The following is a 27,699-nucleotide window of genomic DNA, read 5'->3' as shown; positions in this document are numbered from 1 at the left end:
AATCTTTAGGTAACACTGTGCGTTCTATTGTTTTACAGAATATTAAAACTTCAATGAGTCAATCATCACCTCTAAGCAGATGACCTACAAATCTACATCTCCTGCCCTGACCTCCAGTCTCTGCTAAATACATCCACATGAAAACCTCAAGGCACCCGAGTCTGAGTATGTTCAGAACTAAACTCATCCGCCCTCCCTACAAAACCAATAGGCTGAGGAACACTGCTAAATGTGGCAGAGGAGTCTTGAAAACCAAAGAGGGGAACAAATGGACACAAGCATTAAAAACCTCAACAGTATAGAACTGTTTTATGTGTAAAGTATTAGCTCTATCTACTACTGAATTTGTGTTGCATTATTTTTGTTATAAGAGATGTGAGCATGAAAAGAATACCAGTGTTCCTATAAAGTTACATAAAAATGAAATGTTGATGAATTAAATTTTAATGTGAAAGTCTGAGGTAGTTCACTATTTAAGGGTCTCAGCTGTTGGTGTATTATTTTATCTGCATTTATTCATGTATTCAATAAATATTTATTGCGTGCCCCTATGTGGAGGGCTTCGTTTTATGTGATGAGCTGAGCAGACAGGGCTCCTGACCTCAAGGAGTTTACAGATTTTTTAGAAGTTTAGTTGTTTTTTCCTAATGGAATGATCCAAGAGACTGTGTGTTGGAATTTCAGGAGGGTTTACGACCCAGATCTGTCAATGAAGACATGTTAAATTGGGAGGGAGACTTGGAAAGGATAGGACCTGATAGGGAGACCTATCAAGTTCATTTAATGCCAAATATCCAGCAGCAGCACCCTTCTGCTACTGATGGAACCCACTTTAAACGTACCTCTCCACAAAGGAATATTCACAATCTCTGTATCTAGTTCCTGACAGCAGTAGCAATATTACCTCCCATATTTAGAGTGCCTACCACGTGCCATTCTCAGAACTATCTCAAAACAATCCACTACAGAAGAGAAAACTAGGGCTTTGAGAGGCTAACTTGCCCAGGGTAGTGTAACCATTAAAGGTAACACTAGGGAGTCCAACCCAGGTTCAGTCTTAACTCCACAGCTTATTCCCTTTAATTACCACAGTATACTAGCTCCCCAAGAAAGCAATTATTGCGGTTAAGCTCCTCTTACTTAATTTAACTCTCAACTTCCTTATGGCTTCTTTTTGAATACATATACATTTTGTAATACATTTTCCATTACAAAAGTTAAGATTGGTCTATAAGTGATGTTTCTTTTCCATATAAACTGCAGAAACAGCTTCTGGCAAGTAGCCATTATAAATAAACCTTCAAAATTAGACTAGATTTCAAATGATACATGGATGTATTGGACATTTTTAAGAGTGCAGGTGAATGTAAATAAAACTGTGGGAGGAGAGAAACTATGAAATTATAAACAAGGAAGGAAATAGGCTTTTTCTTCTTTAATATATTTTCCACAACATTAAGTACTGATCTGTATCTCTCGCTCTGTTGACTATATCTTTTAATAGTGCATCCCAAGAACACAGTTGGGTAAATGACAGTGTCCTTCTTAGTGGGGGGAAAGCTGTAGCAATATTATTTAAAATACGATCTCTAAACACAATATATCAAATGTAATATCAATACAAATATCAATAAATACTATTTATCACAGTATTAACCCTAGCCCTTCCTAGAAATGCTTTCACTATACCATGCTGTCATGTTACACTCTCAGCTCGCATTGGAAGGTTGCTTTGTGAACCAAGATATGACATCCACTTTGTCTGCAATACAAATGTTGCTCTGACCCTTGACCCATTACATAATGTCATCAACTTAATAATCCCTTTGAAAAAGTTGCTTTAAATGTACTACTTGGGCATGTCAAAGATCAGCAGAAGGAACTATAGAATTCCCTCCTTCCTGAGAGCGAAACCTCTATTCTTTCCCTTGTTGCTCTGGGTACTTGGCAGCTCAAGCCAAAATTAAGCCGAAATTTTGGTAGCTAAGAGGAATATCCAGTTTGAGCCCTAATTTTATCTTTCCATTTTAGTAATCTTATTATTATATGTTTGACTATAAACCATCAAATCCTTTTTGAATGAGGTTTGATGTAAGTTAAAAACCTAACCTACCTCAGTCCTAGAGTTTAACCATCAGCTTGGTCTGAAATCAGATGACACAGAATTAGTCTAGATCCATGGGTCAGCAAATGTTTTCTGTAAAGGGCCCAATAATAAATATTTTAGGCCTTAAGAGCCATACAGTTTCTGTTGCAACTACTCAACTCTGCTGTTGTAGAACAAAAAAGCCAAAGACAGTACAAAAACAAATGCGTGGCTGTGTTCCAATCAAACTTTGTTTACAGAAACAGGCGTTTGCCCAGACTTGGCCAGTGGGCCATGGTTTGCCAACCCCTGGCAAGAAAATTTCTATGGTCTTTCACTTTCTGTATTTCTTCAAAAACCATTCCATGTAAAACCCCCAAGTTACAAAAACAAGAGCAATTTGAAACCATAAGAGTGACTCCAATTCTGTAGCTTTGATAGCAGTTGGCATTTGTTTTTCACGTTGACTATATAATACACTTAATTTAAAAGTGCAGGATGTACTCAGGAGTGGACAGAAAATTGCTAAATATGCTCTACTCTTCAAGTATACATAAATAATTCTGATCTAATGATAAAGTCCATTGAATCAGAGTCTCCTGAGTCACACCCTTCTTGGATGTTGCCATGGGAATAGGTTAAGAACTTTTTGGGAAAACACCTACTCTTTTAGGCCACTATACTATTCCATGTACTACAGCACTGATTTACTAAATACTATCTAGATACTAGGAAAGGGAAGAATTGGTTGGTCCTTCCAATCTTTTCCTTTAGAGAATTACATGTTCTTACAAATGCAGGGACATAAGATATATTTTTCCAAAGAAGGGTATTGAAGGACCATAAATGTGTATGTTTTACATTCTGCTAAGTTTTGGAGGCATAAATCTGTAAAGACAATTGTCCTCTTACTGTTCTCAAAATCAGCTTAAAGTAAAAATGCTGCTAAATAACTATACCAATAAATATTAAGTAGTTCAATGGCATTGTAGCAAGCAGACTTCTGTATCGTTTTATTCCCAAAATTAACTTTAAACATTGCTATTCTTTGAACCAATAGTATATCCCTTAGGAAAATGCTCCCCAAACTAGGTTACATGTCAGAATTACCTGTGTCTGTTTTTAACATATAAATTTCTGGGTCCCACTACCAGACTACTGAATGAGAAAAATATCAGTGAGGCTTTACTTTGTTTCTTCCCAGAACTCTGATGCGTGTGGACAAAGTGATTAAATTCTCACTACATACTCTTGTGAAGTAAAAATTCATTAGTGCGTTTAACAGATAAGAGAACTAGAACTCAGAGTACTGAACTTGCTTAAGGTCAAGTATACACAGCCTTAGAGTCGTTCCGGTTAGAGCCACCAATTTCTGTTATATCAGAATGGAATTAACCGGGGAAAAACATAATGCCCATATTTGAATTTAAAACCCAAGACTGGTTACTTTTCCTTTCAATAAATGTTTACTAAATTAGTGGGAAAATTAAATACAATATGAAGCCCAAATGTAACAGATTATACTTAATCGTAGGATGTTGCCTGCCTGGACTAGCACCCTTTAATTTTTTCTAATTTTTATCCATTTCTGGCCTTAAATGGTAAAAAAAAAAAAAAAGTGGCCCCATGCTGAAAAAAGGCCACCTGTGCTTCAGAGGACGGCACAAAAAAGAGATCAGCAGAAATGATGGGGGTCAAGTCAAAAGAGGATTGGAAAGCAGGTGGAATAAATGAGTAGAATAGGGAAAATGCATTTTATATTTATTTTCCTAGGACTAAAAATGTATTTTATATATGTGTCAAATCTGCACCTGAGTCCTTTTGTACTTTGTGGGAGTGCCTATTTTGCTTTAATGTAATATTTTCAAATTTCAGGTTAGCAAACAGCAATGGTGAAAAGAAAGATAGGTGGGGTAAGTCTCCAGATCATTCTGAATTGCTTCCACTTTCCCCAAGCTGCTCAACATGGGGAGATGAAGTTTAAATGTGCCAATATAGCATCCCACTTTCTGCTGCTGTACACATAGTAAAATAAGCATGGGGTGGATACGTGGAACTAAAGAAAAAAATTTTTTACAAGAATCAAACCTCTAGAAAATATTTTTGACAGTAAGTGCTTCAATTCAAACGTAATTTGTAGATTAAATGTGTGGCCATGGAAAATAAGCTGCAATAAAAAAGTGGCTTTTTTTCTGTAGGTTAGATAATCAGGGACATGTTAGATGACGGTCATAGAACTTTTTTTATCTCAGGTATTCAATGCACATGCTCTCACAGTGAAAACTACAAAATCAAATGAAGAACCAAAAATCAATTTCCCATACTTGTGAAATTGCTACCCTTTCTTGAGGCTGATCCAGGAAAATTATCTTACTATACAAAGTAAAAGAATACCCAGAAAGAGGCATGGATATCTTCAAAGCTGAGGAAATGTGGGGAAAGGGAGCCAAATCAGTATTTACACTGACAAATTCTGGTGACACCATCTAGTTATCTTGTGCTACTGGCCCAGCAGCTCCCTTTGCTGCCAGATTCTATTGCCTTCAGGCTCTCTTTGCACTTTCTTGGTATTTGGAAACTGCAAAGTCATCCTCCTTTTTCTTGTAAAACTGACTCAAGGACATCAAGGGAGAGAAGAGCCATATTCCTTGTTTTGCAACTGGAGAAAACTGAAAATTGGGATTGAAGTTGAAATGCACAGATAATCCAAGTTGTGCCTATACACAGTCAGTAGCAGCACCAAGGAGACAGAAGAACATAGGAAGTTCAGACAATAGTGTTGTGTTAACAGGGCCGATGCTTTACAGGATTCCAGGAACACAGCTCATGTTGCACAAAGGCGGTGGTTATACAGTCAAGCACCTGGTTCAGCGATGGGCTAAAATAATTTATGGGATGAGAGGAAGACTAAACGTTTTACATCTTTCCTTAATACCAACAACAGCTATTCTGATCAATGGTTTTCTGACAATATCATTTATGGATGTTCCAGAACTTTAGATTGGTCCTTCTTAATAGAACCAACCCCAGTGAGGTTTGTAAACTTGGTTTCCAGCTGCTTTGATATTCCAGAGCATTCAACTTCCCTCTTGTTTTTCTTGTTTCCAAAAGCTCTAGATTTCCATACTTCTCCTGGGGGCAGGGACCAGCAAATGGCATTCCTGAAGACCTGTGCTAATGACTTCTGCACATTTTTAAGAACTTCCTTTTCATCAAAGGGGATCTCTTGGGGCTTTCTTCCCTGGGAGCTTTGTTAGCTAAGCAGCTTATAACTTTACCGCCAACATGGTAAAAGGTGGTGAAGAGTAATCATGGCTACATGTCCCCCAGCCTCTTTCACTGACCAGCATAAACCAGCACTTTAAAGAGCAAGGGGGGACCTAAATGATGAGCAAGCGCTACGAGGATGTCAAGATGGCTGAAAGTGAAAGGACAAATGAAAATTATAGTGGCACCGGGATCTGACTTTTTCTCCCAAAGGAAACCATCATGGAGGTCAGCAGTGGATTCAAATTGCTTTTCCTCCCCTCCCTTTTGATAAAAAGGAAAACGGATACACTGTGTTGTCGTAAAGAGAAAAATCTGATTGGCTCATGGAGAATGAGTGCTATACATCCTGGTAGCTCTAATAATGATAGATTAGTGCAGGATAAGGGGCCAAAAGAGGGAGTGGGCAACACGGAGGTGAAGAGGGCGAGCACAGAAGTGAGAGTTGGAACACAGGGGTTCAAATCCTGCCCTTCCATCACCCCAGGTTTAAGATACAAGGTGAGTCACTGCACCTCTCCAAGCCTCAGTTTCCTCTTCTGGAATTGGGGAAGGAATGAATATTTCTTAATCTTAGGGCACTCAGGGGCCTTCAGTGAGGATTAAATGAGGCCATGAATACAGAATACAACATGTCACATGGTTAGTTACTCAAGAAATGTCAGCTGTTACTGTTATTGCCCTTTTTGACCCTCATCACCTACTCAACTTTTTTTTCAAATAACTTGTTTAAAAACTTGTCTCTTATTTTTCACTTCAAATGATAGAAATAAAAAGTACTTGACTAGTAATGGCGTGTGAGATAAATATCTATACTTCTTTTGCATTTAGAACCAATCTGTGAATCACATTTAAGCTGGCTTCTCGAAACAATTTCCAGCACATTCTGCTTGCAGTCAGATGAAGTGGCAATTTTCTTAAAATATTGAGCAGTTTGGTGCTGGGCAGAACATGTATTTGGGCTCATAAACATAAACATGTTTTACATAGCATTTAAAGATGAACTACGCAGCTCCAAAATGCTACAAAAATATAAACAAAGTAATTTCAGGAATACAGAAATGTAGCTAAAAGAAGATGGAGAGGAAGCAGAAAAGGAGCCAAGTTTTCTATGATGCAAGAAAGTTGATCATGGGTAAAACTTGGTTCTTGTGAATTTTTTTAGAGGAAGATAGTAGCACATTTCAGGAAGTATTTAAATTAGAAGACAAGCAACTTTGGTAATTACTTCTGACTCTGACCTTTTTCTAGTAGCCCCAGCCCAGGGTCGGCACCGAGCCTTTCTTCAGTGATGACAACCGCATAGTGATGCTGAGTGAGAATGCGCTGGTGGAGCTGAAGCTCCCTTTTGCTGGAGGAAGGAGGCCTGTAGAGAACGGCCTTTCTGCCATGGCTGCCGAAGTGGATCTCAATTGACTCTTCGATCTACAGAAAGAAAGAAGGCATAAAAATTCAGGGAGAAAAGGGAGCACGTTTCCCTTGAAGGAGATCATTAATGCAAATCGGAGGCCATTCAGAAAGTTGTCTTTTAAGTTTTTCTCTGTAAATGAATGACAGATCCTCTGAAAGGCTGACCAGGACAAAGACAACCTCATTTGAGAGAACTGAAGGTGAACTGTATTTTTCTCATTATTCCAGAAGGATGAAAATTTCAGGCCATTAAAATATAGAGTTCCTGGAGGAATACCATGGCATGGAAATACCGAGCTCAACTCTGGCTGAAAAATAGAAATTAATAGCAACACTTTTCATCTGCATTGTGCTTTTCTGTAGTAGTTCCAACTGCCTTATCTATTAACAGTTCTTTTAGGTAAACACATTAGAGGAAATAGACTTAGGGAGGATGGATTTTGCACCGGAAGGACATGGGAGTGCAGCTGAGAAACAATCCCAGAGCTCTCTGGAGACGCACAACGCTACTGCTTCTCTCCATCAGGATGCAGCAAAATTTGAATGCATCTCAGTGAGGCAGAATGGAACTTCGTGTGAGAAGGGGCAGGTATCACTTAAGTATCATAATTTTAGGTTCTTCCTTCAGTGGTTTATTGCTCCTCCAAAGAAGTATTCTTCTTTCTCATGCTGATGTTTGAAATACTGTTAACAAGAGGGAAGTTTTGGGACTTCCCTGGTGGCACAGTGATTAAGAATCTGCCTGCCAATGCAGGGGACACAGGTTCGAGCCCTGGTCCAGGAAGATCACACATGCCGCGGAGCAACTAAGCCCACAAGCCACAACTACTAAGCCCGCGCACCTAGAGCCCGTGCTCCACAACAAGAGAAGCCACTGCAATGAGAAGCATGCGCACCACAACGAAGAGTGGCCCTCACTTGCCATAACGAGAGAAAGCCCGCGTGCAGCGACAAAGACCCAACGCAGCCAAAAATAAATAAATAAATTTATATTAAAAAAAAGAGGGAAGCTTTGAATTGGCAAGTAGAAAAAATACTGACATTGAAATTCATTATACGGTTTAATGGCGGATACTATGTGTTTTCCAGAAAATCTGTGACTAAACCTTGATAAAGTAGACATTTTTTACTACTGGAAGGAGTGATGAAAGTGGATGGGGGTTAGAGAAAAAAAATGGGAGAGGCCAAAGAAGAGGAGACAAAGGGGTTGGAGAAGGCAGATGAGGGGGAAGAGGTGAAACATGAAATTGGGAAGCCACATTACTTTTAGTGGCAGCTCTGAATCAAATTGTCCATTTCAATGATCTAAGACACATTTTGTACCCTGTCTTTTCACTCCTTAAATTTCTTCATTATTTCCCATTACTGACCGAAACAATTCCACATCTTTATCAAGGAATGTAGGCCATTTGAACTTAGACCCCATCTTCCTTCTCTGGTCATGTTGTACTCTTAGTCATTTCCATTCCTGATCCCATTCTGCTCCTTCATACAGACTCCACTGTGCCTTCAACCGATAATTCCTTCCTCTCTCTCCATTCTTCTGTTTAGCAAACTCCAAATCAAACAGTACCTCTTTGGAAAAATTTCACTGAAATACATCCTTCCATCAGCACTTATGAAATTGCGTCTCTCCCTGATGTGAGTTCCCTAACAGGCAGCCTGCATTGTCCCTGTGTCTCTAGTACACATTGTACATACTTAATAAATGAAGATATCTAATAAATGAATGGACCGTAATGCTCTATCAAATTCTGATCTTTGAATATACATATGGAAAGAAGAAACAGCTTTAGCTTGTAAACCCTTTGAGGGCAGGAACCATATCCTATTTTCATTGCATACAAATGATGGCTATCTGAAAATTCATAGACAAAGCATGGTGTAGTGCAGAAGGACACAAACTCTGCAGCCAGGCTGCTGGCTTCGAATCCCCTGGTTCCACCAGCACTAATCATGTGACCTTGGACAGTACCTTCTTCCTAAGGCTGCTGTGAGGATTAAGGACTTAATATTTGTAAAGTGCTTAGAACTGTGCCTGGCATAAAGGAAGTCCTATATATGTGTTTTTAAAATGATCATATGTCAAAAAGAGCAGAGAGTCAGGAACACTGTTTCTGTATCTGAGCTTTGCTTGACACATGCTAACATAGGCTCTTAATACGTGTGTGATGAATACAAAGGAAAGAAAGAGAACACCAGCTATCACACCTTCTGTGCATGGTACTTTGGGAAAACATGATCAGATATTTTCCCTTGTTAAAGGACATTGCGTTTTATTGATAACAAAACTATTTAAACTCAAGAATTTAACTGCAAACTGGGACATAACTCCCCAGCAAATATTGTAATTGTTCGTAGTGATAAACAATTAAGAAGGAGTATTTGAAACCAACTACTGGTTGAGCCTTTGGGCTCAGGAATTAGAGGGAAACAGTAGCCCACAGGAGGCCAAAATAAACAAACACGCATCTAGGTGAAAGGGGAAGACGGATGCTTCCAAACATATCAGTGTCACTGAAGCAAAATGCAGTGTCCAGAATTCCCTTCTCAAATTATTTTCTTTCACAATCACAGGATGCCCTTCTCGATTACAGCTGGCTCGGGTACAGCAGTGATTTCACATGAGAAGAGTGTATTTTCAAACTTTAAGTTCTTAGTATTTTGAAAGATATAATCCCTCTTTCCCAACCCCACCCCCCAAACCATGATCAGTTTAAGTAAAAGCAGCATAGTTCTTACCGGCCTATCTTATAGAGAGCATATTTTTTAAAAAGTGTTAATTACTGGCCATATTTTATCATGACCCTTATAACACACTGAAATTTTAACTCATGTCTCAGACTACAGAGAATAAATAGGAAATGAGTTTGCCTGTCAAATTATGTTGTTATTATCCTGACAAATTATGTTGTATTATACAAACTGCCCCTGTCGTAATATTTATAACACCCTGTATCAGCAGAATGGCCCAATACCAAGGGGCGAGAACGGTTTTAGCTGGTCCAACAACAGGGGCACGCACTGCGTATGTGAAATACAGTTATGTCAACCGCACCAGCAAATGCGGGATTATCAAATGCCTGGAACAGTGCTTTTGGAAATGAGAGCTCCTGATGACTCCTACAAGTTTGAGGGTATCTTTTTAGTGGAAGAATACATTTACCCTGGCTATCACGACAACAATTGAACTTAAGACTTGCGGGTCTGCTGCGGAGAATTTAGAAAAGAATGAGTGTTACTGGATGTTGACACTCTGAACCCCGAGTCACTTCCCTCTCTCCCTTCTTCCTGAGAGATCTGCAGAATAGCCCCTCAGAAATCACTTCGCTGGACTACACGAAAGTTGCTTTATAACCGAACACATTATTTTTATTGGAAGGACTTCAAAATCTGAAGCCTCTATGCCACCTTAGGATAGAGAGTGTTGTAATAAACTAGTTGGAGGGTTAGATGCAGCCATGTAAGGAATCAAAAATCTAGATTTGGATTCTGGCTCTGCCAGTCGCGTGCTTCATCCACTGGGGAGAGTGATGTAATCTCCCCACATCAGACTTTTCTCATACGTATAGTTGAAGTAGCGAATCCTACTTCATGAGATTGTACGGTGAAATTAAATCAGTTTTCTATATGAAAGTGTCCAACACAGCATCCCACCAATAGACGATGTCAAATATATACAAGTAAAATTGAATAAAAATCTATATCATATTGTAACTGCTTTTATGTTAGGAATTCTGTAAGTTTTTCAATTAATATAGTTTGGTCTCTATCATAAAAAGCCTTTCTACAGTAAATTATATGCTTCTATATACCCTGATACATATTTTTCTCTGTCGGGCTTATCATCTTTTAAGGCAAAAATATGATTTCTTTATTATGTTTATTGCCTGTTTTCCCACACCATAAAAGAAGGTAAATGAAAGCATATATTTTTGTCTGTTTTCTTCACTTTTGTTTCCCCAGCCTAAGAATAGTCCTTGGCACATACGGGCACATAATAAATATTCTTTGAATGAATGAATACAAACATCTTTTTTTGCAATATGTAAAACTCTTTTTTATAAATACTACCATGGAAGATTGGGATAGAAAGTGGTGAAAATTTGTATTAAGAAATTTGTTTCAAATGTAAAATTGATAGCTAGTGGGAAGCAGCCACATAGCACAGGGAGATCAGCTCAGTGCTTTGTGACCACCTAGAGGGGTGGGATAGGGAGGGTGGGAGGGAGATGCAAGAGGGAGGAGATATGTGGATATATGTATATGTATGGCTGATTCACTTTGTTATAAAGCAGAAACTAACACAACATTGTAGAGCAATTATACTCCAATAAAGATGTTAAAAAAATAAAAATAAAGCAATTTGTTTCAGTAGAATAGTGGCAAGAATGACAAAAATAGAGTCAAATACTTGAGCAAAGTAATGAATTTACAGTAAAAATAATTCAATAAAGAGCTATATTATAAAGGCACTATATTTCTCAGTTACTATTAACAAGTCTTTACCAAGACTTACCACAAAAGCAAGAAATACAGCTCTTGAAAATATAGTAGAGATGAGAAATAAAACTTGTTTTTTTTTCCATACGACAAAGATTTTTTTCTGGATTTATTAAAGTCGCCACGTATTTATGACACTTTTTGATGCTCAAATACAAATCACATAGTAGACCTCGTATGTGTGTCATATACAACTAAAAGTCAAGTTGCCATGCTGTCTAGATTTTTGGCATTTTAGAAATATTATAGAGTCTATCATAGTGAATTACGGTTTAATTTTTCCACTACGAGAATAGAGAATTTTTTTCCATTGGCAAGATGTACACTTATTTTAGAGAATTCAAGGAATAAAATGGATGGAATTTTCCAGGATGCATATCCTATACATTTTCTACTTAAACACTATTTATAATTGTAGGACAGTTTAGGAACTGCAGGTTCCCTGGATATGCAAACAGAGCCTCGGAGAATGTTCCCTACTTAAATGAACATATAATGACCCGCGGCCTCCATCTCACAGCTGACTCAGCTGAACCTTGAGCCCATCATGGAACGATCACACATTTCTCAGAACTACTCCATGACAACTGAGCACCCTCTGAATGTACCCCCAAACTGTACTTTGGGGCTATCCCAACACCCAACATCCAATGTAAGGCAAATTTACCCATCTGTGGCTCTATGTAAGTTCTAAACAAAAGCAATAAAGTTTCAATATTAAAGAGTATCCACAATATAGCTTTGATGAAATGGCACCCATTTAAATAGCTATTGCCAAAACTCATCTTCACCTATTCCTCAATCTAATTTTCCCTTTGACACTCTTCACAATTTATAGTTACAGCTTGCTTGTTTACTGTGTGCCCTTCCTGCAAGTCTGTATGTTTCATGAGGGCCTAGACTTCTCTGCTTTGGTCTTTGTTGTACACACAGCCTACTGCCAGGTTCTAAATAAGAGTGAATGGGAGGATGAATGAGCAAATGAATAAATGCTAAATGCAAACTATGAGTTCATTACTTGCAAATATAGGCATGCCCTTTCATTATTTTACTCACTGTCAGGTAAAAAAATCCAGTAGAAAGTCTCAGTGGAGGCTTCGACATCCGCATCTCAAGTCATAAGATATCCATGACCTCTTCATCCCTAATGACTCTCTCCTCCACTTCACTTCAACCACCCACTCCAATGGCCAAATCTTGCTTGATCTTTGTGGTCCCCCAAACAGTCCCATCTCTGAAACTATAAAATGCGATACTCCATTCTCTGATCACTTTCATTTATTTCCAGATCTTCTCATTTATTCCTAATATATCAGTTCTTCAACCACTGGTCTTTCCCCCTAATGACAACTTTCTACTAGCCTCCTTTCACCTTCCTTCTCTGCATCTCAGATTCCAGGATCCAATACTCCCTACCCGGTACATTAAATTCCCTTGCTCCACTGTACGTGCATCACAGTCATATGGCAAAACCTCAAGCATGGACGAGCTGGAGACACAGCATTAAATAAGACAGGCAAGTCTCTGCCCTCACAGCGGTGACAGCCCATCAAGGAAAGCAGACATAAACATCTAGTTATAATAAATGATGACATGCCAGGTAAACTGGGAGGAAGAGGATGCTGTGAAAACTCTGATCTGAGAGAGCCGAGGAAGATCTCCGCAACCCGCCTGACCTGCTCCTGGGCTGGGGTGTTGAGAGCTGCTGAAGAAAAGGGCTCAGTTGGACAGATCCTGGTTGGCAAAGCCAATTCAGTCCTCACACTCCCCAGACCATCCAACTATGCTTCCTGGGTCAATTCTCTCTCACATTCTCCAAAGTGACAAACTTTCCCACTCTCCAGCTACCTCCTTATTTCTACAGATAACAGCCTTCTCCTGACAGAGGAAAGTAGCCATCTTACAAGGAAACACACTGAGTTACACTACGTCTGTTTTGGCAAACCTATAGCCTATCAGCACAACCAGCATTTCCTCTTTTCTTCTGATTTCCAGAGAAGAAACCTGTCCACTTCTTATCAATGGTCAATCACTCTGCTTATTCTCCAGACTCCAGACTCCCCCTCCCTCCATGCAACAAACCTCCTCCCAAGTTCCACCCTCAAATCCCTGAGAACTTTCTCCTACTTTTAGCTCCTTCTCCTAGATCCTTACTATCTCCTCCCCCTTCTCTCCCATGGGCTCTTTCTCAACATTTATTCATTTACCTATTTAATATTTTTGAACGCTTTCTATGTGTCAGGCATGGTTCTAGTCTCTGAGAAATACACTAGTGAAGAACCTGGATAAAGTTCTAGCTCTCACTGAGCTTACTTTTTGGTGGGAGGAGCAATAGACAATTAATGGAATCATGAAAGATAAGTTCCTGCAGAGATAAGATATCTGGTCAGGGCAAAGTGTCAAAGATGACCCAGAGGGCTTCCCTGGTGGCGCAGTGGTTGAGAGTCCACCTGCCGATGCAGGGGACACAGATTCGTGCCCTGGTCTGGGAAGATCCCACACGCCGCAGAGTGGCTGGGCCCGTGAGCCATGGCCGCTGAGCCTGTGCGTCCGGAGCCTGTGCTCTGCAACGGGAGAGGCCACAACAGTGAGAGGCCCGTGTACCGCAAAAAAAAAAAAAAAAAAAAAGATGACCCAGATGGTCATGCTGCTGTTGCTTGCATGTGTTAAGAATGTTGTGTATGAAAGGCAATGAGAGAAGAAAGATAATTCTTGGACAGAGAGAAAAGATAAGAAGAGGTATTAAAATAGAAGCCCTTGAAGGTCAGCAGCAGAGGTACTTTTTATTGTGAGTGGTAAATACGGTCAGGTAGGCAACAAGAAATAATTGGCAATGAAGATAAAAGTGGAGGTAATGCAACATGACTTATTATCTTGTTAAGTAGCTGGTAGGAAACCAAAACCTAGTTAGCAGTAGAGAATTTAAACGCCAGGTCATGGAAGCAACCTAAATGCCCATCAACAGACAAATGGATAAAGAAGATGTGATGCATATATACAATGGAATATAACTCAGCCATAAAAAGGAACAAAATTGGGTCATTTGTAGAGACGTGGATGGACCTAGAGACTGTCATACAGAGTGAACTAAGTCAGAAAGAGGAAAACAAATATCATATATTAACACATATATGTGGAATCTAGAAAAATGGTACAGATGAACCGGTTTGCAAGGCAGAAATAGAGACACAGTTGTAGAGAACATATGGACACAAAGGGGGGAAAGCGGGGGGATGGGGGAGTAGGGGGATGAACTGGGAGATTGGGATTGACATGTATAAACTAATATGTATAAAATAGATAACTAATAAGAACCTGCTGTATATAAAATAAATAAATACAATTAAATTTAAAAAATAAATTAAATGAAGCTATAATTGCAAAAAAAAAAAAAAAGGTTGGTCACTTTATGCTGGTCTTTCTACCTAGGTACAACTTTGATGAACTTTGATGCCGTTTACAAAAAACCATAGCAGGGAAGAGGTGGGTGAGGAAAACTAGACTTACTGAGATAAAGTGAGGATGTTTTCTTGTTTTCTTGGTTTTCTGGATGGATGGGTACATGATAGAATTTCAGAAGACCAGAGTTCTACTACCTAAATCACAGAATTTCCTAAGAACTATATGTCATGGTTCCCACAATGCAGAAAATAAGCTTTGTTGTTTTTGGGGTTTTTTTTAATGGAAGCATTCAGTGACCTGGGTGACCATGCCACAAGAGGGAGACCTGAGATCTGTCTGAAGGAGGCATCTAATGGCACTGGGGGAACACTGGGCAGCAGAGCACTGCGAGGAGAGGTCAGTGAGTAAACAAAAAGGGGGCAGGGTCCAACCATTAAATCAACGACCGCCATTGAGGATACGACATAAACTAGTTAGAACCAACTAGGTCCAAGATGACGGACAAGTCGACTTCCCTTGAGCCTCAATAGATGCTCATTGTAATACATCAGCTAAATGACACACCCCCAGGCACCATGACAGTTCCGAGGCCAACCATAAAAGGCCAAAAAGTGGGCTGTGGTCCAATTCTTGGCAGTTTCCACCCCTTCCCCAAAATACTGTAGTTGAAATAATCCTCCCACTCATTAGCCTATGAAATTACCCACCCCCATAAAAACCGACAACCCCATACCCTGGGGCCTCTTGTCTTCCAAAATGGCCCACACTCTGTCTATGGAGTGTGTATCTCCCTGAATAGACCTTCATTCACTTTACTCTGGCTCGCTCTTGAATCTTTTCCTGTGCGAAGCCAAGAACCCACATTTGGCGGCTGTCCCAGGGACTTGCCTGAGTCCTGGGATGTGACGATCCTCTTGAGCCCCACCTTCCTTCCTGCAACAGAAGGAGAGGCAGCAACAGGACAGTCGCGCCTCACAGTGTGAGGGAGAGGTCAGCTACAGAGGATGAAAATATTCCAGAAGTGGGGTGAAAAGTCCCAAAGAAAGGATGTGCTGTGAAGATCTTAAGTAAACAGAGAGAGAGTCTGTAAGCCTGACACATGAGAAGCAGAGAGGGGGGCACAAAAGAGGAAAACAGAAGAGAACAGCAGGACAGAGCCTGACCCGGCCATCCTAAGCTAGAAAAGATTTAATGAGAAAAAACATCAAATTGCCTTAGTCCACTGGGAACATCTGAAACACTGAGACTTAAGAGATATAGTATGATTTTTGCTCATCAGAAGAGACTTCCCACTCCATCTATAAAGTACGAAGCATATAACCTGATGGTAAACCATGAGAATGCCTCGGCCGTCTCTGTCTAATGCACTTCTCTGCCCTCCCAACTCAGAACCACACTGCGCCTTTCTAAGAGGGATGCGTAGTATAGAGCCTGTGTAGCCAGAGGAAGGAGAAGAGGAATGCCCGGAGAAGAGCAACTTTCAAGACAGGAAAAAAAAAGAGAAAACAAGGCCACTTCTCAGCTCTTCAAACCCCAGCAATGCACAGACAGGCTGGGCGTAGCTTCAATTGTGTGCTGCTCATTCCTTCCCCAGGCTGACCCACACACAGAGCAGGAATCTTGGAGACAGTGAGAAACTGAAAGCAAACCAAGAACACAAGAACAGGGGTTTCTCCTGGAGTCCCTATCTGGAGTCTGCTGCTGTGATTGCTTGCCTCCAAAGGCCTGCAGTTGCTGACTGCCTATCTTACTTACCTCCCTGAAGTGCTCATCCATTTCAACCAACACGGAGGAGCTTAGATTGCCTCTCTGCTTCTCCCAAAGTTTTGTTCCTCTTTTCTAGTTGTTTTGAAAGTCATAGGAAGCATCTTTTTCAGCTTCCTCTGGAGGCTCTTCCTCCAATGAATTCAAGACTCCTTTCCTTGAGGTGCCACCCACGATGCACAGCTGTGGGCCATCGGTTTACTATTTGCTCTAACTTTACAGACATAACAAAACTCAGCTGAGATTACAAAAACACAGGACTAGCTTGGAGATGGTGGTCATGATAGCGTCCTTCAAGACATCTTGAAGAATTAGATAAAGCTTTAAATGAGATCAGAAGAGAATGTAAATTACTTTTTCTTTTGGCACAGATGATTTTACTTTCTATTTTGGATCAAATAAAAACCACTCTAAGTGTTCCTCTTTTGCCTCTTCTCCTTCTGCTTTCCTCTTTCTCTACAATTCTTTCCCATTCTCAGGCTTCTATTAATCTGACACTTAATCACATAGAGCTTCAGAGGAGGAAGACATTTGCTTTCCATCCTCAAACCCTGATAGCGTTTGCTGGTCTTAGAGTAACAGCTCCCCAGCCCCCTGAATCCTTATCACAGTGTCAGCAGTAGTTAAAGAACATCCGTAAAAATATAACAAAATATAAAATCAGCAATTCCCAATTATGAAATACCAAGCAGAGGACAAGGAGAGACCTTGTTCTTTTGAAAAATGTTAAAATAATAGCAAGTCTCTGTCCCCCATGCCAAAACAAGGAGTTAATTCTGCAATTCAGTCATAAAATAGAAGTCCATACAAAGGCAACGTAACAGAAAGGAAAGAACACTGGGGTCATTACAACAATATCAATACCTAAGCAGCATACAATCTACCAAACAGTTTAATGGATGCCAGAGACCCTGAATCTAAGTCAGAGGCTTTGCCAGCAACACCCCAAGGACTTCTGAATCATGAGTTTCCATTCTACTTCCCACCCCACTTCCCCATTCATTGTCTGCTGACACCACTTAAGCTCCACTAGGTGTACTTCCCTTTCCTCATCTGCAAATGAACATCAACCTCCCATCCTACTTTTCTCGATGTTGTAAGGATCAAAGGAGACTCAAACAGTGAAATAAAATCTTTAGAAAATGTACAACCCCTCATAAATGTAAGGCATATTTAAATATCTCTTAAAAAGTGATCACATTGGGACTTCCCTGGTGGTCCAGCGGTTAAGACTCTTGTGTTTTCACTGCAGGGGGCATGGGTTTGATCCCTGGTTGGGGAGCTAAGATCCCGCAGCCAAAAAAAAGCAATGGCATAAATATCACTTAAAAAATGATAGCATAGGGCTTCCCTGGTGTCGCAGTGGTTGGGAGTCCGCCTGCCGAGGCAGGAGACACGGGTTCGTGCCCCGGTCCAGGAGGATCCCACATGCCGCGGAGCGGCTGGGCCCGTGAGCCATGGCCGCTGAACCTGCACATCTGGAGCCTGTGCTCTGCAATGGGAGAGGCCACAACAGTGAGAGGCCTCCGTACCGCAAAAAAAAAAAAAAAAAAAAGATACCATAAAAGTGATCTTGACAAATTAAAATATTTTAAATTGTTAAAAGATAAACTGAGGCATATTTAAAATTTTAAGAGTTCATTGGAGCAAAAAACCATTCCAGTTGGACAGCACCAAACCTGAAGTGATTAGGAACATTCAGGCAACAGGAGTGGGGGAAAGACGTATATAGAGAAAGTATGGAAGCAGAGAAAGGAAATTATTGATGAGCTGTAGCCTAAAGCCTAGTTGGCTGTTTGTGACTGGTCATCCTTGGCGTTTTGATTTCGGAACCCTGAGCCATTCACAGAATTAGATTTTGGTTTGCCTACAGAGGCCCACACAGCCTCACAGCCACCTCGGTCTGATGGGCTCCTTGTTTAATTAATTTAACAAAATTAAGACCCTAAAAACTTCAGTCAAATGATTTCATAAGGGTTCTGCCACAAGTAGAATATTAAAGGGCTGTGTTTATATATTAGGGGCATTAAAGCATTTAAAAATAATCAATGGATCACCATTTCTACTATTCTTCTCTGCTAAAAATCCAGTGTCAGAGCAAACATATCATTATGAAAATAAAATATGGCCACTGATACCATATACACAATAGACACAGTTTTTAGATTTGGGTGCCAGATAAATATTAGACAGTATGTTCATTGCACAACTAAATATGATTTAATTTTATACCTTGTTATAATGTCCTATAAATAAATTCACAACCAGGATACAAAAAGCCCTTAGCAAGATTACATCCTCTCTTTGGGGCTTAGAAATATGGTCACCATTGTTTGCTCTTAGGACCTTCTATAGGACTTACCTTTTAACTTCCTGAACTCACTTTCATTCTCCACTTTAATCCTATTCCCTTCTCTGCACTCTCCCTACTGCAAGGCTTGCTGCACATCCTCCCACCACCCATCCTGCCCAGTTTATGACCTCGACTCTCCTCCTAGCCATGCAGTCCTCTCTGCACTTCACCACTGCACACACTAAGACCCCAGGGGTCTGTATCAGGCCATCAAGAAAAAACTTGTGGTGGCCAGCCAAGAATCTCTTTCAGCACCATGGCAAATATGCCCTCCCCTGGATAGAGAGTCCAGCCTAAATGAAACACCTGCTGGATGCAAGGATAGAATTCAGGCACTGAGATGGCGATTAAGATTCTCCATCCACTGTCAATCCAGTCACCACATTCATACTCCCAGGAGAGGTTCCTAAGGCCACTTCAAGTGTCTAATATTGTCAATCCATGCAGATAGCATCCCCGGCTCCTTTCTTCTCCCCTCAGCACTCATATCCAAGTAGCAACCAGTTTATCTGGATTCTCCCCAGAAATCCAGGGTCCCCATGAATTGCACAGATGATTAAGGATGGAAAGCCAACACACTCCATGCAGGTGGTCCTGCATCTCCAGGGCAGCAAAGGTCAGCTCCAGTTCTTGGGTGAATGAAAGGCTACAGGATAGAGGCACACATCTCACAAACCCAGAGGAACTCTGCCTCACCCTACCCATGTGGGGCTCACAGTGTTAAAAATAATGGCGGAACAGGTGTTAAATATCTAGACACCAAAGTCTGCAGAGAGGAAATATCCTGCCTTATATCAAATGCGTAGACCAAGTCTCCTTAAGTGCACATTTATGCCTTGGCACACTGAGCACCCTTGTTCACTCAGAGTGAATAGAGTGGCTGTTCACACTCTATGGCCTCCTCATCTTGTCCCTTCAGCTCACTGGCCAGTACCAATATACAAGCTTGAAGACTACCCTGGGTAACTCTCTTCCCAGCCTGACTGAGCCCTGAGAGCCCTCTTCTCTGTGCTTCCCTGTTAGAAGCCTCCATCCAGTCCACCCTCATCCTCCTCGCATTGCCAGATGCTGTACCATCACGCCACCACCTCATAACACAACGTATTCCTGCCAAAATCTTAGAGCTCTCCAAATTACACACTCATTCTAGAATGTTTAAGTATTTCGTGGCCAACTTTTTGCTTTAAAAATCAAAAATTGGCAGGAAATGACAATATCCAGTGATACCACAACATAAGCACCATCTCTAGAGGAAGGAATAAGACATCATCTAATACTGTTATCAAATTTTCAACTCCCTAAACTCTATAATCCTTTCCATAAGGCATGGATTATCTTGCAGAATATCATTTGTCTTTTTTTTCTGTGACTGGCTAGAAAAGTAAGTTCTCTTCCTAGAAGTCCAGTTTATTCTTAAAGGGTCCACCAGATGGTCTCATAGGTCAGGCCTAAAGAAGAAAGCATCTCTTCAAACACAACAGATTGCTTTGGTTTTCTCAGGAAAGCAGGAGGTAAGGACATCTTATAAATGGAGAAGGACCTGGATAAACCCAGTGGGGATCAGTGTTTAAGAACCCAATTGAAAGCCCAAAAGAAGAATTTAAGGACTGCTGGCCACCACAGGAAGTCCGATACTGGACACACAGCCTGAATTATATGAGTTCCCATTCATCCATCCATTCATTCAACATTTTATGTGCCAGGCATTGTGTAAACTTGATCCCTGCCCTGATCTAACTGCCAGTAATTTATTAGAAGGTTTTGTGTAAATGCTAGACTTCCCAGGGAGTGGTTGCATTATTGCAAGTACTTGGTTACTTTGTTCAGGGTTTTGCTAAGAATTGTGCTTAATTAAGATCATGTGCACATCTTTGGATGATGAGACATCCTCCCATTTATATCACAGAAAAGGGCTCCTTTTAAAGTGTTGTTATTTTATATTAAAAGCAGGAGACAATTCTAGCTTCTTGAGGTTTCTATTTCTGACAGAAGATATTTTCACAAATACATTTTCTCTGCTCTACAGCAAACAAGTGTATTTAAAGCAGACATAGTATTACTTTAACCATCCTCTCTTTAAAAGAAAAGTAATCAGCTTACCTCTTTTTGCCTCTATACTCCCCCATGAAAAAGAAAATTAACTGCTCCAAATCTATCTGCTCTAAAAATAGCTTATGTATAGCACTAAAATACATGGATAAATGGGTTTAGCTTATGTGTAGGAAGCTTCAGATGTGTTATTAATTTTGACTATTTACTTGGAAAAAATAATTAATAATAAATGGAGGAGTGAGGAAAAACCCATTTGAAATCACTTTTGCCCTCTGGGTGTGTCCAGTAGGGAAGGTTTACTGCTCAGTATGAAAATCGACTTTCTGGCTGATACTTTGCTGAATTCAGGCAGTTCCTGCCTGCTACATAAAAGTTAATTTCCTGTTTCATTTTTCCTGAGGCATCTGTGCACTTTGGCTAAATTAATGCTAGATTTTCCACTAGGAAATAAGCAGGCTTAAGGCTGAAACTATCGGAATGCTATTATACTTCCTATCAATTGTTAAACAAACAGTGAAACTCAACTGTGACAGTGCCAATTTGGACTCCTAGTGGCATTTTCAAAAATAACTGTATAACCTGACATCTGTATAGCACACTATACTATAAGTTCTTAAAGAAAAGGAGTATGCCTGGTACTCACAGTTACACTGTATATATGCACTCTTCTCCCTCAAGAGGCGCCAAGTGCATTGAGAATATTTTCATGGCCTTATTCTTTGGGACGTGTTAAATTAATTGAACAAGTAGGCCTGTAGACTGAGGTGGCTGTAATGCCAATGGTCTATATAAGCAAATCAAAGTGGAGGTTTTGAAACTGACACTTAAGGCCAACCAATCACAAGCAGCAAAGGAGGCTTTAAGCTGTGGCCAATCAATAATTTCCTTGATCTGCTTCCTTCCACCTTTTCTCCGTAAAAGTCTCTCCCTGGGCTCGTGCCCTCAGAGCGTTCCTAGCCACTTCAGGTTTGGCGCTGACCAATTGGAATCGACTTTTGCTCAAATAAAGTCTTAAAATTTCCAACGTGCCTCAGTTTATCTTTTAACAAATGTGATAATGTTTAATCGCCTGCCTTTTATAATCTCCATGTTTTCCAAAGCATTCTGCCTAATTCGTGCCTAACTTGATCCCATATCATCCCTGTAACAGGCATTTACACCCACATGCCACAGTCCATGAAAATGAACCCCAAGGGGTCACTTGTCTATGGTCACTCAACTTTTTAGCATCGGTTCCGGGTCCCCATCTGTGTGTGTTCTCTTTTGCCTGGAGACCGTGAGTGGGGCACAGCAGGATCTGCCTCAGATACACAAGACTTTAAAGAGGTGGTTCAGGAGGTTTCCAGAAGTCTACACCAACAGTTTGACACCATTCACTTTTTCTTATTGCAAAACCGACGAGAAACACCAGGATCCTGGAGCAATATTACTATTTAAATAAATTCTCCTTTCTTCCCATAGATTAGTCATTGTCATCAGGCTTTTTCCCTTGCCTGACTCTCCCATCCTGAATTGGCCACTCTTCCCCAGATGTCTCTCTTAGTCATAGTCAGAATGGCAGCAGATACCGGGTTCTTTTGGTCAAGATCAGCTGTGAGGTATGTTATAAGATATTGGCTATAAAAAGAATTAAAATATCAAAATTTGTAATAATTTACACTTTATAAATCAGGGAACATGTGCTGCATGCCCACTACTTGCGGGCAAACACTTTCCTGAGTGGGAGAAGAAGGAAGTATTGTGCACAGCCGTGGAAAACCAGTGGAAGGTGCCTGCATGTGACTGCACTGAGAGTGTCAAAAAGAAAAGTGACAGACTGTTAGTATAGGACACACTGCTTTAAACATCTGCCTAAGCAAAATATAATGAAGAAAGCACATAGGCTGAGGATCAAAAATATGTACTATATGTGCATTATTGAAACAAATATAAGCCATTTAAAGTACTTGTTTTTGTGGTCAGAGCTTAAACCCAGCTTCTCAGGGCCAAGAAGGACACCAAAATTTATTGAACACCAACTCTGGTCAGCCACCATGCTTACTGTTTTAAAACACATATTCAGTTTTCACAAGTAAGGCTTAGTTAGCTTCATTTTTCCAACGAGAAAATTGAGGGTTTAGAAATCTAGGTAAAATTTGTCTATGTGCTATAGCTAGTAAATGACACATCTGGAATTTGAACCAATGTGTAAGAAAGCCCATGTTTGTTCCACAACATTCTGATGCTCTATTAGACTGCTTTTTCTGTATACTGAACAGGTTTGGGGTTAGAAGCCTTGCTGGGGATAGTCAGGTCTGTTCTCCCCATCAACATGCAGAGCCTCAGAGCCTCCCCCTTAAAGAGTTATTCTGATTGGGTTGCAGTACAAGCAAACTGGTGGGGGGTTCTATTCAGAGTCCCCAAGTAAGGATCAGTGAAACCAAATGCAGTTCTATTTCAGAACACGTTGCTAGGACCCATTCTGCACTTTCAAATTCATGTGCTCTTCTTAATTATTACTTTGGTTCATCTATTAAGTACCCATAGCCTCTATTAGTGAATTTAATTGAAAGTTGAATAAATTTTTTTCATTAAGATCCTTATATATAACCAAGACTCAATCAATGCATCTTCTATCATTATATTCCTTTTTTAACCCTGTGCCTGATAACCAAGATATTTTGGTTTGCATTTTGAACAAGTCTTCATAAAGTACAAAGGTTGACAAAGGACTTTTACCTTGTAGATTTCCAACTTTGGTATAGTTTCTGTTAGAGAACATAAATCCTATTTTAGAACATGAGCTCATCCTTTTAGTGAGAATGGCTCCCTAGAAAAAATATCCAGTGGAAACCAAACAGAAAAGTAAAACCAAAACATTCTTTTCACCCCAAAGGCCACAGACTCCAAGTTGATAATAGGAAGCACTTTTTATAATGTCAGTGTATCCAGTGGTTTCCATTTCAGAGGGTTTATCTAATGAGAGTTTCCAATTCTATTAGAACAAGAAACAGAATTGCTTACAGAGAGAAAGGCAGAGGCTATTGCCACTATTGTGCAAAAAAAAAAAACCAAGAGAGAATGACACCTATAAACTGATTAATTCCTTGATTCAAAGGAAATGTAACATAACTTGCTTAAATATGAGCTTCATCAAGACTTCATTAAAGTTTGTCTAATGTAAGCAAATTCGAATTTGTATAAAATTCTCTCAGTATGAACAATTTTTCATCCATGTGCATATTTCACTGTAAAAATTTAACATAGCTCTAATCAACAATCTCAGAGGGAGACTGGTTCAAGATGGTGGAGTAGAAGGATGTATGCTCACGCACTATTGTAAGAGCACCGGAATCACAATTAACTGTTAAACAATTGTCGACAGGAAGACACTGGAATTCACCAAAAAAGATACCCCACCTCCAAAGACAGAGGAGAAGCCACAGTGAGACAGTAGGAGGGACACAATCACAATAAAATCAAATCCCATAACCACTGGGTGGGTGACTCACAAACTGGAGAACAATTATACCACAGAAGTCCACCTACTGGAGTGAGGGTTCTGAGCCCCACGTCAGACTTCCCAATCTGTGGGTCCGGCAATGGGAGCAGGAATTCCCAGAGAATCGGACTTTGAAGGCTAGCAGGATTTGATTGCAGGACTTAGGACTGAGGGAAACAGAGACTGCACAAAATAGTGTGTGAATCAGGACCAAGGGGAAAGGAGCAGTGACCTCATAGGAGACTGAACCAGACCTACCTGCTAGTGTTCGAGGGTCTTCTGCAGTGGCAGAGGGTGGCTGTGGCTCACTGCGGGGACAAGGACACTGGTAGCAGAAGTTCCAGGAAGTACTCCTTGGCATAAGCGCTCCTGGAGTCTACTATTAGCCACACCAAAGACCCAATAGCCTCCGGTGCTGGGTCACCTCAGGCCAAACAACCAACAGGGAGGGAACTCAGCCCCACCCATCAGCAGACAAGCGGATTAAAGTGTTACTGAGCTCTGCCAACCAAAGCAACACCCAGCTCTATCCACCAGCAGTCCCTCTCATCAGGAAACTTGCACAAGCTTCTTACATAGCCTTATCCACCAGAGGGCAGACAGCAGAACCAAGAAGAACTACAAGCCTGCAGCCTGTGGAACGAAAACCACATTCACAGAAAGATACACAAAATGAAAAGGCAGAGGACTACATACCAGATGAAGGAACAAGATAAAACCCCAGAAAAACAATTAAATGAAGTGGAGATAGGCAATCTTCCAGAAAAAGAATTCAGAATAATGATAAGTGAGGATGATCCAGGACCTTGGAAAAAGAATAGAGGGAAAGATTGAGAAGATGCAAGAAAAATTTAACAAAGACCTAGAAGAATTAAAGAACAAATAAACAGAGATGAACAATACAATAACTGAAATGAAAAATACACTAGACAGAATCAACAGCAGAATAACTGAAGCAGAAGAACGGATAAGTGACCTGGAAGACAGAATGGTAGAATTCACTGCCACGGAACAGAATAAGAAAAAAGAATGCAAAGAAATGAAGACAGCCTAAGAGACCTCTGGGACACCATTAAACACACCAACATTCACATTATAGGGGTCCCAGAAGGAGAAGAGAGAAAGAAAGGAATCGAGAACATATTTGAAGAGATTATAGTCAAAAATTTCCCTAACATGGTAAAGGAAATAGCCACCCAAGTCCAGGAAGCGCAGAGAGTCCCAGGCAGGAAAAACCCAAGGAAAAACATGCCGAGACACATAATAATCAAATTGGCAAAAATTAAAGACAAAGAAAAATTATTGAAAGCAATAAGGGAAAAATGACAAATAACACACATGGGAACTCCCCCATAAGGTTAAAAGCTGATTTCTCAGGAGAAATTCTATAAGCCAGAAGGGAGTGGCATGATATACTTAAAGTGATGAAAGGGAAGAACCTACAACGAAGATTACTCTACCTGGCAAGGATCTCATTCAGACTCTCGATGCAGAAACCAAAGCTTTACAGACAAGCAAAAGCTAAGAGAATTCAAAACCACTGAACCAGCTCTACAACAAATGCTAAAGGAACTTCTTTAAGTGGGAGACAAGAGAAGAAAAGGACTTACAAAAACAAACCCAAAACAATTAAGAAAATGGTCATAGGAACATACATATTGATAATTACCTTAAACATTAATGGATTAAATGCTCCAAACAAAAGACACAGGCTTGCTGAATGGATACATAAACAAGACCCATACATATGCTGTCTACAAGAGACTCACTTCAGACCTAGGGACACATACAGACTGAAAGTGAGGGGATGAAAAAAGATATTTCATGCAAATGGAAATAAAAAGAAAGCTGAAGTAGCAATATTCATATCAGATAAAATAGACTTTAAAATAAAGAATGTTACAAGAGACAAGGAAGGACACTACATAATGATCAAGGGATCAATCTAAGAAGAAGATATAACAATTATAAATATATATGCACCGAACATAGGAGCACCTCAATACATAAGGCAACTGCTAACAGCTATAAAAGAGGAAATCGACAGTAACACAATAATAGTGGGGGGACTTTAACACCTCACTTACACCAATGGACAGATCATCCAAAATGAAAATAAATAAGGAAACAGAAGCTTTAAATGACACAATAGACCAGATAGATTTAATTTATATGTATAGGACATTCCATCCAAAACCAGCAGATTACACTTGCTTCTCAAGTGCACACAGAACATTCTCCAGGATAGATCACATCTTGGGTCACAAATAAAGCCTCAGTAAATGTAAGAAAATTGAAATCATATCAAGCATCTTTTCTGACCACAACACTATGAGATTAGAAATGAATCACAGGGAAAAAAACGTAAAAAAAAAAAAAAAAAACACATGGAGGCTAAACAATACATTACTAAATAACCAAGAGATCACTGAAGAAATCAAAGAGGAAATCAAAAAATACCTTGAGACAAATGACAATGAAAACACGATGATCCAAAACCTATGGGATGCAGCAAAAGCAGTTCTAAGAGGGAAGTTTATAGCTATACAAGTCTACCTCAAGAAACAAGAAAAATCTCAAATAAACAATCTAACCTTACACCTAAAGGAACTAGAGAAAGAAGAACAAACAAAACCCAAAGTTAGTAGAAGGAAAAAAATCATAAAGATCAGAGCAGAAATAAATGAAATAGAAACAAAGAAAACAATAGCAAAAATCACTAAAACTAAAAGCTGGTTCTTTGAGAAGATAAACAAAATTGATAAACCTTTAGCCAGACTCACCAAGAAAAAGAGGGAGAGTACTAAAATCAATGACATTAGAAATGAAAAAGGAGAAGTTACAATGGACACCGCAGAAATACAAAGCATCCTAAGAGACTACTACAAGCAACTCTATGCCAATAAAAGGGACAACAGGGAAGAAATGGACAAATTCTTAGACAGGTATAACCTTCCAAACCTGAACCAGGAAGAAATAGAAAATATGAACAGAGCAATCATAAGTAATGAAATTGAAACTGGGATTAAAAATCTTCCAACAAACAAAGGCCCAGGTCCAGATGGCTTCACAGGTGAATTCTATCAAACATTTAGAGAAGAGCTAACACCCAACCTTCTCAAACTCTTCCAAAAAATTGCAGAGGAAGGAACACTCCCAAACTCATTCTATGAGGCCACCATAAGCCTGATACCAAAACCAGACAAAGATACTACAAAAAAAGAAAATTACAGACCAATATCACTGATGAATATATATGCAAAAATCCTCAACAGAATATTAGCAAACAGAATCCAACAACACATTAAAAGGATCAAACACCATGATCAAATGGGATTGATCCCAGGGATGCAAGGATTCTTCAATATACGCAAATCAATC

At 39.9% G+C, this 27,699-nt stretch overlaps 1 protein-coding gene across 2 annotated transcripts in view; it reads right to left on the bottom strand.

Moving 5' to 3' along the window:
* Positions 1-27,699, bottom strand: part of CPED1 (cadherin like and PC-esterase domain containing 1) — a gene marked incomplete at both ends in the record, with an annotated part of 313,895 nt that overhangs the window by 277,124 nt on the left and 9,072 nt on the right. For both annotated transcript variants that reach the window (XM_079711564.1, XM_079711565.1), the window contains one exon: positions 6,595-6,778. In XM_079711564.1, coding sequence (XP_079567690.1) covers positions 6,595-6,778 — 184 coding nt within the window. The remainder of the gene's footprint in view (positions 1-6,594; positions 6,779-27,699) is intronic.

Source organism: Hyperoodon ampullatus, assembly GCF_949752795.1.
Source record: "Hyperoodon ampullatus genome assembly, chromosome: 9".
In the NCBI taxonomy this organism is placed as follows: Eukaryota; Metazoa; Chordata; class Mammalia; order Artiodactyla; family Ziphiidae; genus Hyperoodon; species Hyperoodon ampullatus.
The sequence above is the reverse complement of the archived record's forward strand: the minus strand, read 5'-3'. Positions and strand labels throughout refer to the sequence as shown.